The sequence below is a fragment of the Lentinus tigrinus genome (genome assembly GCF_003813185.1).
Source record: "Lentinus tigrinus ALCF2SS1-7 unplaced genomic scaffold L226scaffold_24, whole genome shotgun sequence".
Lineage (NCBI taxonomy): Eukaryota > Fungi > Basidiomycota > Agaricomycetes > Polyporales > Polyporaceae > Lentinus > Lentinus tigrinus.
The window spans coordinates 269,868-282,524 of record NW_027137933.1 but is presented as its reverse complement, the minus strand read 5'-3'; the positions used below and the strand labels follow the sequence as shown (position 1 = coordinate 282,524).

Sequence of the window (12,657 nt, the reverse complement as noted above, 5' to 3'; positions counted from 1 at the left end):
ATATCGACACATTGACAATATGGTGTGACCAAATAGTGAAGTTACGCCAATTTGCGTCTATTAGCGCAAATTGGCCAGGGAGGTTTTTGCTGATGCAGGCGACCTTGGCTGGTCCGGGATGGGCCCGTCAGCGTCGATGCACGAGCAGACAAGCTCGTTCAGGTTCGGACAGTGCCCCGCAAGGTGCCCGTGGGCCTTCAGATCTTCAGAGGCGGGACGGCGCCCCCGGCCGCACGCGACGCGCGGGCATTCCAGCGGAGGGCCAGCCGGGTGAGCTTCGGCCACGCACGCGCCATCCGCTCGATGTCGCCCTCCGTCACCTGGTACTCGCTGCGCGTAGCGTTGACGACGGCGCGCTCGAGCGTCGGCCACTGCAGCAGCGGCTGGACGAGGTCGCCCATTGTCTTCTATGTGCGCCAGCGCGTCGTGATCTCGAGTATCATGGACACGAGTTGCGGGGTGTGTCCGCGGGCGCACATGCGCTTGAGCGGCTCGCGGTACCTCTGGCTGTTTGCAGGCACGCCGTTGGAGTAGTCCAACTCTCGAGAACTTAAGTATCCGCGTATTACCATCATAGGAACCTACGACCATTCAAATTCACAGTCTGGGGCCAGCAATCATGCGTACAGTCTGAAACCAACAATCAAACGTGCACTTTTGTATCATACTGATTAATTCTAAGGTCATTGCGAATACTACAACTCATATGATACATCAATCCACAGTACTCGACAGAGATGTTCGGTCTCATGCTACACACAACAGTCTCTTCTCCACTGTACGGTCAGCATACGTTTTCGCTGACTACGTTCACGTATAAGTAGAGTAAGTCTGCCACGTCGAAACCGGGGTCGACTCCGTAAAGGTGGCGAAGGGACTCGTCTCGGTCGTCGTATACGGGGTCTGGCGTTTGCTAAACGTCTCCGACGACGTCTCGGTAATGGTGGATGTAACTGTGCTCGTGCTGGTCATGGCCGGACGGTACTCGGTGATAGTCCGTGTTCTGGTGTAACAGTCCTGGCGGGCTTCGAGCATCACTAGGAGAGGGAGGATGAGTATGACGCATATGAGCTGAGGTGAATGGTCGTTGCTTACCACTAGCACTGACCCCCGTGGAGGCCACGAGTGCGACAGCGGTGAGAGCGAAGGATTTCGAAAAGAACATGGTGCAGACAGCGTCAGAAGGTGAAGAGTACTGGCAGGTGTACGCGTAGGATGCGGTGGGCGAGTGGCGTGATAGAACGAATTCTCAGACGCAGACCAAGGTACTTGTACGATCCCGTTCTCCATCGTCCCCGGGACTGAGTCTTAATGACGACACGCCTCCAGGCTTGCGCGCCCCAAGAAGGGGCGTCCTTTGCGACGATCCATCGTCTCCTGTACGGTGCGTCGTTCGTTTGTTCCGCCCCCCCTAACGATGGCGCTAGTTACATCCGCACGAGGCCGCATCTTCTCCCGCTGGAACCACGCGGTTTTGCATGTACTCGTCGGTCAGAGCCGACGAGGCCACCTTCGTGCCGCAACTTCTCCCCAAGCGGACATGCCGAAAATGGCAACTGTCCAACTGTCCTTGTGGTTCATTCCGCACCATCCGGGTTACTGACCACGCTCCCCGTTGTGGATCCTCTGGTTCTGGCCGTATGCAAGCATCATAAGCTCTCGAGAAGTCTCGAAATGGTCGAGCTCTCTGGTTTCTCCCGATACATGTCAGTGCCTGTGCCGTGACTTGTTCTGACCCTCAACACGGTGCCATCCAGAATTGCTTCCGCTACCTCTAGACACGTACTCCCAGGAACGGCGACCCTTCCCCTACTAGACGCATGCCGGATTCTGATCTTTCCGGTTCTATCCGCTCCACGATGGTTTCTTTGCATCCGCCGGATTCGGTTCTGCAGCTCATGACGGTGCTCCGAGTCTTCCGATGACGAAAATCACAGTCGACCGTCGATGGCGCACTCTCTCAATGCATCCCCGGGCTGTCTGCGACTTTGCGTTCTTCACGGTCATGTCCGCATCCGCGCTGGATGTGGTCAGCTCGTGAGGCAATATATAACCTTGATTGTCCCCGTCAGTTTTTCGATACTTCGCCCCTTCCCCAATACCCGGTACCCCACCAAGCTACTACGTTGTCTCTCAGCACCATGATCTCTGCGAAGCTCGTCGCCCTCGTCAGCGTCCTCGCTGCTTTCGCCGGAGTCCAGGCTGACGGTATGCTTCCTCTTTCCAAATGCACTTGACGATGGTGGATGGCTCTTGGCTCACGGTCTTCTGCGCAGATGGTTATCCTGGCTACCCAGGCTATCCGGGCTATCCGGGCTACCCTGGCTACCCTGGTTACCCTGGCTACCCAAGCAACCCCGGGTATCCAAACAATCCTGGGTACTCCTCGGGTGTGCCGTGCAATTCTGTCTCGTTCGTGACGGTGACGTCCGATTCGCCAACGGTCACTACCACCGTCACCGACACCACGACCGTCACCGTCGCGCCGACGCCATAAAGCCCTAGTCCCTAGCATGATGCAGAGGAGGATGTGGTCCGTTGAGTGTGTTGGTCACGATCACGATCATCCGCTCGATGTTGGTCGCCATGTAGCGCTTTGAATTCGTGTATCATTGACGCACCGTATTGTACGACTTCGATTATTGCCAAGTTGACACTCGTCTTCTCCGCCTTGTCCTTGCGTGTCCGTTTAACTATCCGTTGTTGAAATGCTGACGATTTCTCGGAGTCCGGGTTCGTCGCATGCACTATAATCGAGTACACTGCAAACGAGATTGATGTCGACGTCAATGTCGTGATTGACCAGAAATTCAATCGTCCATCACTGTACCAGGTTCAACGCGCAACTCGAGCACTGCACATCAGACCACGCTTCGATGAAGCTGAGGTAGACGAGTTCGAACCACGATCGTACACAACAACTACAGATACACAAAAAAACACGAATAACGCTAGCATACACCGACCCAAGAAAGTACACTGGAAACCGGTATCATCTTCACCATCGTACACATCCACCACCCAGCCTCACATCACCACCGGAAGCAGCATCCCCGCCACAACCGCGAGCGCAGCAGCACCCACAGCCAAGACAGGCACGTCCGCAAACATCGGGCGCGCGCCATTGCTCCCGACCGCCCCCGAGCCGGACCCCGACGCCCCGCTCCCGAGCGTACTCGTCGACACGATGGTTGTCGCGCTCCTGCTCGTTGTCGGCACGGTGGCCGTGCCGCTCGTCGTTGCCGTTGCGGTCGCCGTCGCGGTAACGGTCACCGTAGGCCCCGACGCTGACCCAGGAGAGGATGTTGCAGAAGACCGGGAGGTGGGAGAAGAGCCGGGAGACGTGCCAGAAGAGCCGGCGGTGACGGTGACGGTCACCGAGACGGTCGTCGTCGTCGTGGCGGACCCGGCGGACGTCGGGGAGCCGGTCGTGCAGACGGGCGGGATCCCAGAGGTGATGGACGTGCTGGTGACGGGGAAGCTGGTTGGGAGGGCGACGGAGGTGCCTGTGGGTGAGATACCATCATCAGTTGAGTTTTTTTTGGGGGGGGAACAAGGATGGAGAGACAGAGAGGGACGCACCGACTTGCTTGCATGCGAGCATCATGAAAGACTGGCCCATCGCCTTGTCGCTTGCGCTGCAGCTGCCTGTCATGCAGTTCACGGCGTCGGCCATGAAGTTTGGTTGGTGGCATGCGCATGCGAAGTTTCTGGAGGTGTGTGGTTAGCCATCTGTTTTAGTCGGATGTTCAGTGTGGATGAAACGGTATGCGCGCGTTTTCGTGTACGTATGTATGCGGCTGTGGCCGCGGCATGTATGTACATGCTACCTTCTCGATGGCCGAGAAAGGTCACAGAGGGCGACCTACCCGGAAATTCTGACGTTCCTTGCCGCCGAATAGGTTCCCTACTGTGAATCGCCTTTCCGAAAGAAGGATAGTTCGGCCAAACGCAACTTTTCTCTCGGCCTGACAGGAGACCCAGACCCTTCTACTGGGCCATCATATAGCGGAATAAGTGACCGTAATGGCGATCGCGCATGCGTGGTGCGAGAAAACCCTCCCCGCGCGGCTAGCATGTCGCGAACCAAGACTGCGCGGCATGCGTTGCGCATCTTCTAGTGGGGCTGCGAGATGGGCAGCAGGGCTATTACAACCATCAAGCCCGTCACGGGCTGCTCGGCGTCCTCGGACAAGAGATGCTCGGGGAGTCAGCGGAGCCTCCGGCGGTCAGACTGCAGTGCGCCGGACGAAGGGCCGCCCGTGCGCCCGCCGCCCGGCGTCCTGAATTATGTACTGCAGTGTAGGCCGCTTGGTCACCCGCCGCTCACTGATCTTAGTCCCGGTAACACCGAAGCGTCGCCGGCCAACAGTAAACCTCCTCTCATTGGGGATGTGTTCTCAACTCCGCCAACCCTCCGTCGAAAACCATGAACCCGAGATTGGGTGCTATTAGAATGGGGGCGGCGCCGGTCGACGCGTCAAGGAGAGCCAGTCTGAGAATGTTCTCCGCCGGACGTCGCGGGGTCACGCATGAGCTACGCTGCAGTGGCCACCACGCCGCGAAGCAGACAGAGCTTGTCCGTTGCGGATACATGAATATACACGCGCCATCTGTATGCAGCAGAGCGCATAGTCCGGCTTTTGGCCCTCCAGCGCACCGTAACTCGAGCGATGATGGGAACCAGGTGGGCTGTGGCCGCGGCACGTATAGCTCCAGTCAAGACGGGAACTCGCAAGCTCTGTCCACTTGCGGGACGCCACTTCATAGTCGCGAGCTAGAGAGCACAGAGAAGTACTCACAGAGAGGTCCCGCAGCCAATATCCTGAGTTGCCTCCACAGCGCACCGCTGCGCGCACATCGGGAATCCCATCTGTCGCTTCTCCTGCCATGTGCCCTCGAAGGGGGGTGAACGGGCCTCAACGCCGAGCCCGAGCACCTTTGCGCGGTTGCCATCGCGTTTGAAGCCGGAAGACCAGGACCAGAGGATGAGGAAGACGGAGAGCAAGAGCCAGCGCGGTTGTTGAGTTAGAACAGACATCTTCAGCATCGTAGGGCGTCGTCGCAGATCGTGATAAATATAAGTACTTAGTGCTAGAGCGGCGGAGCCTGGCTGGAGGAGGGGCCCAGACCTGGAGACCGAGAACGTGAAGGTCGACGGGGACGACGCACGCGCACGCTGGCAGCCCAGTCCGTCTTATATCCCCCGAGAGCGAAAGGTGGTCAGGAAGCAGTCCGCCATCAAAGCAAGCACCAAACTCGCCCCGCCGCCCGGGCATAGATCACCTCAGCCTCCATCGCCGCTTCTCCGGGTCTTGCCATGACTTGAGTAACGGTGGAAAGCACATGAGCCACGCTTCTCTCGGGCGCGTGGGCGTGGATTGGCAGCCGCGCGGGCGAGACAGGTAAGAGAGGTACTGCGACACGTACCACAGCGAAAGGCTGTCTGCGGGAGGCATCATCTGACTGGGCCTTCTGCTTCCCCCGTGAATAGGGCTCTTCGCTGTCGTGTGCATCTGCTGATGTCCCTCATCACGCGCCTTGGAGCTGTCCACTGCTAGCGCTGCCTCACCTGCCCTCCGTCGTGAAGACAACCTCAACGGACCAGACTAGAAGTCGTTCGAATGTATGTGGGGAGGATTTGCAAGGGGAGGTGTGCGTTGGTCGTCGGGGAACAGTGTCCGCATAACGACTCGCACTGGCAATGGTACTCCGGCAATCTCCGACGACATACGTTATCTTATCGCACTCATGCCCTCGTCTCAGTTTTGCTTCCGACCACCATCTCATCGAAACGATGCCTGCGCACGGCCTTGACCTCTCTCGAATAGCGGCCCCGATGGTCAACCAGAGTGACCTTCCATTCCGCATCCTCGTACGACGCTACAACACCTCGCTCGTCTACACGCAAATGCTTCTCCCCGACCGTCTCCTGAACGACCAGGATTACCTCGAGTTCCACACGCGTGGGCTGCGTGAGGACTACGACAGCCCAGTTGTGGTACAGCTGTGCGGGAACGACCCAGATGTGGTCGTACGTGCAGCCAAGACTGTCGTCGACAGAGCGGATGCTGTAGGTGTGTGTCTTCATTCTGCAATAAAATCATCCGCGAATTGTTACTCATGGAGGCGGCGAAGACGCGTAGATCTCAACCTCGGTTGTCCTCAGGATGCTGCGCGGGAAGGACATTATGGAGGATACCTCCTCGGCCAAAAGGACTGGCCGCTTGTCGAGAGTATCGGTGAGTGTCTTCTTTTCTCGCAGATGACCGGTGCGGCAAGTTGAGAGCAGGGAAGGGCGTATTGTCGCGAGCCGCATACATATATGTGCCTATATGTGTATGCGGCCCTTTCCCCCAAGATCAATTCTGAGCGAGCAGTATAGTGCGCGTCGCCTTTGGCCGCATGCGAACTGTATCAGATGGCCTGCGACATGGATATATGCGCCTTGCACTTGGTGTGTTTGGGCATTGTCAGGTTCGCCATGGTCACACCTTCCCCCCACTCGGTCACACCTCTACGCACGCGTCAAAGTGCGTGTTGGCTCTGGGCGCACCGGCACCGGCACCTGCGCATGTATGCGCACATGTATGCATACATGGCCATTCCGCAGTCCATGTGACCCTTTCTCGTATATCTGTAGGAACGTTGCGCGTCGCCCAGGGGTACCTGCGAAATGTACCGAATTCCCGGTCGCCTTCCCGTTCGCTCGAGAAAGTCGAGAACGTCTGAGCGATTGGGAAGTTTGCCCGGCGGATAAAGGTCGCAGGCACATTACAGTGACCAAGTTGCACCTCTCTGCCTCCTTTATGCATTGACTAGCGCCGTTCCCATTATGCCGATGCTTCACTCCTGAGTCTTCGCTCCAGCGTGTGTGCTATGCCAGCGGTACGACACCCCGCACCCTTCCTCCTCGAGCTGGTCCGCCTTTTTCCGTGCTAGCACCTGATTCCAGGTCCATGGTTTTGGGCGGAGAGAGATGACGGGCCGACGCGACAGCGAGAATATATACTATATGTACAGTGAGAGTGAACTTGGCTACATGATGGCCGGTGACATCTTGGCGTTGTCGAGACTAAAGCATGTGAGTGACGGAGACGGACGGCGGCTCTTGGCGGACAGACAGTCCGCCGGATTGCGGTCGGACAGATACATGCCCCAATCGCTAAGATGTTCGCGCTTGCTCCATTCCCCGCTGAGATTCAGATGGATTTGCTGCGAGGCTCCTCCGGGGCCACTGTCGGTGCTGTTGCACGTTGCACGATGCATATACGGGGAAGAGCCCTGCAGCAGTCGCGAACGCTAAACATAGCTTGAGGATGTCGCTCGCCTGCTCGCCTACCTATCCAGGTCACCTCGGACCGCAATTTGTGAGCTCGCCGTCGTTCAGCTCTGTTGAGTGATCTCACGGACGCTGTGCCGGGCGTGTGCCGCAAATATCACTTCTGAGCTGCGGCGGATTTATGGATCACGTTTTTGCTCGAGTGCGCGCCCCGCCCGGGCGGACACTGGCCTCTTCAGGATGTTACGCCCGTGTGGCACCTTGTGCTAATGAGGAGCTCCCATCCTTCCTCAATGCAGTCATCGCTGGACTGCATTTCTTAATCCAACACAAGAGGGGGAAATAGTGGCTGCATCCTATGCAATGGGTTGAACCGCCGGTGGAGTTACCCTTTAATGGGAGCAGTGCTGACGAGAATCTACATTAGTGTCCGCCCTTTCACACTCACTCCCCATACCCGTATCTGCCAAAATTCGTCTTTGCCAGAACGTCTCTGCCACGCCCGCTCTCGGTGTCCGCCTTGAGGCCGCTGGCGCGTCCTGGATCGCCTTACACGCTCGACATGTCTCTGCCCGTCGGCGACGGCAAGGCGCCGCGGACCTGTCCCAGGTAAAGACGCTCAAGGAGCGGGTCAATGTTCCGGTCGTGAGCAACGGAAACGTCCGCACATGGGAGGACGTGATTGCGAACCACGCGGAGACAGGCGCGGATGGGATCATGGTTGGGGAAACACTGTTGGCGAATCCGTGGTGAGTCTCCATTGTGCCATTGTGCGGGTGCGTCTCGTGGATCTCATGATCGTTGAACATCCGCCCGCAGCCTCTTCGCGAATGCCACCCCGGATCCGGTCAAGATATCTCTGGAGTATCTGGATATCTGTCGGGAGCACCCAGATACCGCTACGATTGAGACTATCCAGGCGCACGTCAGGCACTTTGTCGATCATCAGTGGTGCGTCTCTCTATCTCCGGCGTCCCCGAGCTTCGCCAGTGCTGAGTGCTGAGGGCCTGCTGTATGTAGTGGCCGGAGACCGTGGTATAACAAGTTCCGCGCTGCATTGACCCGTTGCGGGACCGTCGATGAGATCGAGCGGCTGTTGCGTGTGAGAGTGCAGCGCTGGCGGGGACTCGCTCCTCTTGCCGAAGACGAGACCGAGGACGACGAAGCGGAAGCGGCTGAGGATGACGATGGGGCGCGGAAGGTGCAGGGCGACGGCGGGGACGAGGCGATGGCCGCCACGAGTATCCTGCCATAGCGTTGCTTGGTGAGTCCCGCTGTTCATCCTGGCTTGATGAGGAGTTGTTGATAGTTTTGGCAGATGTACAAATGCATATGACTACCGGTTACACGCCGCAGAACCCACTGGGCCCTGGATGGCACAGAGCACCTGGTATGCCCGGGGATTACATCGGTCGCGCACAGACACGAGGTCCTCGCGATTGCACTTCAGCGCAGGGACGCGCACACAGTGCCACGCACTGCCCGTTCGGGGATTCGGGTGAGTGGACGCAACGCGTTACGCAATGTGAAGCTCGCTTTCGGGATTGACAGACTGCTGGGCCTGCGCGTACGGACTCGAAGTCACCTTGGTGCTGCAACAGTGTACGCCGCAGCAGTCGATCACCGGTCTGTCAGTTTCACGGCATACATGCATTGCTTCCAGCACCACTGGTGCTACACCCGCCCGAGCGTTTCCTGTACAGTCAGCCCACCCGAAGGCGGACAACAGGGAATGCGGTCATTTTGTTGGACTTCTTGTATGCGTCTGTCATTACTGCGGACCCATTACTGACCATCACTCGTCCTTTTATTGCGTCGTCTCGGAATATCTGGTGAGTACCGAAGGAGAGGATGCACTAACAGATGTACGCAATGCACAGTCATCTCGCTCCGAGACCGACACATATCGGGATCGATGACTGAATCATGAATGAACGACAGCATCCAAGTCCTGACAGTAGCCGCCTCCCTCCAGAGCTAGTCCTGGTAAGTCCAAGTTCGTATGCACTGGCATTGGCAGTACTGACACACGCCGAGAGATGCCCGTTCGAGCAAGTTTCATATCATCGACCTTTGCTTCATCTCAGGCTACTGGGGCGCAGCAGCGTAATGAAGGTAATGAAGCCGGCGGCGGTACAGCCTCCGGGCAGTTGGTAGCGCGAGGCGAGCCTGGGCGTGTCTGCGGCATGTCTATATGAAGGTATAGTGGGCCTGGGGAGCCGCGGCCGGCATGTGAGCGTGCGGTTCAATCTCGAGATCACGGGCGGCCCGCGGGATAAATTACGATGGTGGTCACTGGTGGCTGCGCGGTACGGTAATTACCTGCCGGCGGAGGTGCGTGTCCTTGCCCGACAGTGCGGTTGAAACTTGACGACGAACGCTAACGTTCGTTTGCAGGTCGATTATCGTGTTGGGCTCTGTGAGGACATTGGACAACAGCGCGAGATCTGGAGTTGGGAGGACGGTCGGGGAGTGATGCTCGCGAGTCGTGGATATCTTGATTACTCTTTGGGGTGCGCTGTTCCATCGCAGACGCACCTCCACATGGTGCACTGACGTTCCTGACAGATGGTTTAATCTCGCGGCGCCTGCGGGATCATGATGATTATATCCGCTTACGCTGAGGTCACAGTCACACACCAGCCTTTTCGACGGTGTGTGCCTTGGGCCTTGGGTCCACTCGCGGCGCCGACGAGAGAAGCTTCAAGCAAGGCTCAAGGAAGATTCGAAGCGTCGAAGAACCAAGGTACCACCTTCCTCGGTCCCACTCGCTGGCAAGTGGATGACATACTTAGGGAAGGACGAATGTACTCATGTTCGATTGAAGGATGGAGGAGGATATGTCAGGTAGCTGTGATGCATACTGTATTACCTACTACCCCTGTCCTTCGACTATACTGTCACTCCCTTACAGCAGATTTCAGGAGTACTCGAGAGTGAGTAGGAAAGCGTCCCTGACACAGTACCGTCGCTTCATGTGGTGGGATTTCGAATCCCTCCCCCCCGTAGTATCTTCTGGAAGTAGCTCATCCACAGTGGAAGTTCACCTAGACTCTAGTGCTTCATTTGCGTGAATCTCCCTGAATTACCGGATTGATGATCGGGATGTTCGAGTTAATGTGACATAGCGTGACAGGCGGGCGCTGGGCGTGTGACATGGAACAAAGCAGACGGATTGGGCGAGCCGACGCTGGCAAGGCAGCCCTTCTCTCCCTTCCCGCTCACCGTCTCCTTCGACGACGACGACGACGACGTCTTCGACGACGCCTTCATTCCCCCTCTTCCTTCTTCTGCTTCTGCGTTAACAATCTTCTCTGTGAGCTCCGGACGACCACCAGCTCCTCGCCTTTGTCCTCCCCCCGCAAACGCGACAAAGGCGCCTTTCTTCCTCCTATTTCTTGCGACTGGCGACCTTCTCGGCACGGGCTCCGACAGCGGGCAGCTATGGGCAACTGTGTGTCGACCCAGGACCGCGAGGCGCAGCTGCGCTCGCAGGAAATAGATAAGCAGATCGAAGAGGACTCGCGCAAGCTCAAGAAGGAGTGCAAGATCCTCCTCCTCGGCTCTGGCGAGTCGGGCAAGAGCACCATCGTCAAGCAGATGAAGATCATCCACCAGAATGGCTACACCCCCGAGGAGCGCAACGCGTACCGCCAGACGATATACAAGAACCTCCTAGACTCTGCACATCACATCATCCTCGCCATGCGCAAGCTCGGCCTCGACTGCGAGGACCCGGCGAACCGCGCACGGCTCGAGAAGATCCTCGACTATGTCGTCAACCCCGCCCCCACGTTCTACTTCTCGGAGGAGATGGCGAAAGCTATCTACGACCTCTGGAAGGATCCCATCATCCCGAAGATCATGGACCATAGTAGCGAGTTCTACCTGATGGATAGCGCAAGCTAGTGAGTATCCCGCTCTTGTTGAACCGGTCTGGGTGGGCAGAGCGTCGCTGCGCTGCTGTGTGGGACAGGGAGGGAAGGCGTGGCGGTGGGTTCCATTCTGGGACGACTGCTTCCGGGCAGAGTCGCGCAAGCTCGTTGCCCGATGCCTGCAGCCCTACGGCTGTATTCTGTGTCGTCCTCCGCCATCCTGTCCTTCCCGGCTGCTGCCGCCACATCAGTCGGACGTTCGGGCACCCCTTGATGGAGCCCCATATTGCCCGGCGCTTCGTGCGACAGGCGTATCCGACTTGCTCGGCGGTGTACGCGGCGGATTGCGATGTCATTCGCAAGGGCTGACGTCCGGTTTCCCCAGTTTCTTCACCGAGGCGCTTCGAATAGGGACGCCGACATACATTCCGACCGAGACGGACGTGCTACGAGCGCGAGCAACGAGCAGAGGGATTACAGAGACCCGGTTCTCATTAGGGCCATTATCGTGAGTGTTTGCTCCGTCCAAGCGGGCCCGTTCGCGCCGCAGTCCTCTTTGGCGTGACTCTAACTCTGGTTCGCAGAATACACATGTTCGACGTGGGCGGTCAGCGGTCGGAGCGGAAGAAGTGGATACACTGCTTCGAAAGTGTCACGAGCATCATTTTCTGCACCGCGCTGAGCGAGTACGACCAGGTGCTGTTGGAAGATCGGAATCAGGTGCGCCACATTCGCTTCCTTCGCAGCCGCGGTCAACATTGACGGGCGATGTACCTCCCCTCTGTAGAAACGAATGCAGGAGTCTCTTATCCTCTTCGAGTCCGTGATCAACTCAAGATGGTTCCTCCGGACATCAATCATTCTGTTCTTGAACAAGATCGATGTGTTCAAGAGCAAGCTTCCGAAGGTCCCGTTGGAGCGTTACTTCCCGGAGTACACAGGCGGACCGGACATCAACAAGGCCGCGAAGTATATCCTGTGGCGATTCATGCAGGCGAACCGGGCACGGTTGAGCGTGTATCCACAGTGAGTGTTGCCCTGTCACGCCACCTTGGCTATGCGTGCCACCTCCACGAGGACAATCACTGACTGTCTGCATTGCAGTCTAACACAAGCGACGGATACGTCAAATATCCGACTAGTGTTCGCGGCAGTGAAGGAGACAATATTGCAGAATGCGCTGAAGGACTCAGGGATCCTATGACCATTCCCCCTCTGCCGTCTCATTGTCTGTTCTGGGAGGGGGAAGAGGTATAAATGTAGTGTCTGTTTTGTCCGGTGAGTGCAGTCAGCTACTCGGGCTGTGGCGGTGCTAAATGCGGGTCGCGCAGGTCCTCGCATCGCATCCGCATCCACGTCCGCTCATTCCTTCATTTCTGTCTGTACGCATGCATATCCCACGCCCATGTCCACGTCCTGTCACGTCTCGCCTCATTTGGATCCGGTCTCGTCCATCACTCATGATCTCGTCGCTCTTGCCTGTTGTCGTTCCACCGCCTT

The 12,657-nt window shown here is 57.6% G+C and overlaps 5 protein-coding genes across 5 annotated transcripts; 3 read left to right on the top strand and 2 right to left on the bottom strand.

The window, feature by feature from the left end:
• Positions 1–197: 197 nt before the first annotated feature.
• Positions 198–1,165, bottom strand: L226DRAFT_573310 (uncharacterized protein; the record flags this gene model as incomplete). The annotated part of the gene is made up of 3 exons (XM_067684829.1): positions 198–407; positions 847–1,037; positions 1,096–1,165. The coding sequence occupies 3 exons, from the start codon at positions 1,163–1,165 to the stop codon at positions 198–200; spliced, it is 471 nt and encodes a 156-aa protein (XP_067532828.1).
• Positions 1,166–2,141: 976 nt separating this feature from the next.
• L226DRAFT_573309 (uncharacterized protein) lies at positions 2,142–2,497 on the top strand (the record flags this gene model as incomplete). Its single annotated transcript, XM_067684828.1, has 2 exons — positions 2,142–2,208; positions 2,277–2,497. The coding sequence occupies 2 exons, from the start codon at positions 2,142–2,144 to the stop codon at positions 2,495–2,497; spliced, it is 288 nt and encodes a 95-aa protein (XP_067532827.1).
• Positions 2,498–2,862: 365 nt separating this feature from the next.
• On the bottom strand, positions 2,863–5,357 carry L226DRAFT_537367 (uncharacterized protein). Its single transcript, XM_067681315.1, has 3 exons — positions 4,803–5,357; positions 3,583–3,710; positions 2,863–3,506 (listed from the first exon to the last, which is right to left on the bottom strand). Exons 1-3 carry the CDS (start codon positions 5,039–5,041, stop codon positions 3,028–3,030), a joined length of 846 nt encoding a protein of 281 aa, XP_067532826.1. The 5' UTR covers positions 5,042–5,357; the 3' UTR covers positions 2,863–3,027.
• Positions 5,358–5,797: 440 nt separating this feature from the next.
• L226DRAFT_512116 (FMN-linked oxidoreductase) lies at positions 5,798–8,845 on the top strand (the record flags this gene model as incomplete). The annotated part of the gene is made up of 6 exons (XM_067678326.1): positions 5,798–6,081; positions 6,139–6,242; positions 7,710–8,031; positions 8,102–8,233; positions 8,303–8,546; positions 8,601–8,845. The coding sequence occupies 5 exons, from the start codon at positions 5,798–5,800 to the stop codon at positions 8,535–8,537; spliced, it is 1,077 nt and encodes a 358-aa protein (XP_067532825.1). The 3' UTR covers positions 8,538–8,546; positions 8,601–8,845.
• A 1,644-nt stretch (positions 8,846–10,489) lies between these two features.
• Positions 10,490–12,371, top strand: L226DRAFT_157692 (G-protein alpha subunit). Its single transcript, XM_067672504.1, has 5 exons — positions 10,490–11,190; positions 11,543–11,665; positions 11,742–11,877; positions 11,945–12,183; positions 12,262–12,371. The coding sequence occupies exons 1-5, from the start codon at positions 10,727–10,729 to the stop codon at positions 12,359–12,361; spliced, it is 1,062 nt and encodes a 353-aa protein (XP_067532824.1). The 5' UTR covers positions 10,490–10,726; the 3' UTR covers positions 12,362–12,371.
• Positions 12,372–12,657: the final 286 nt, after the last annotated feature.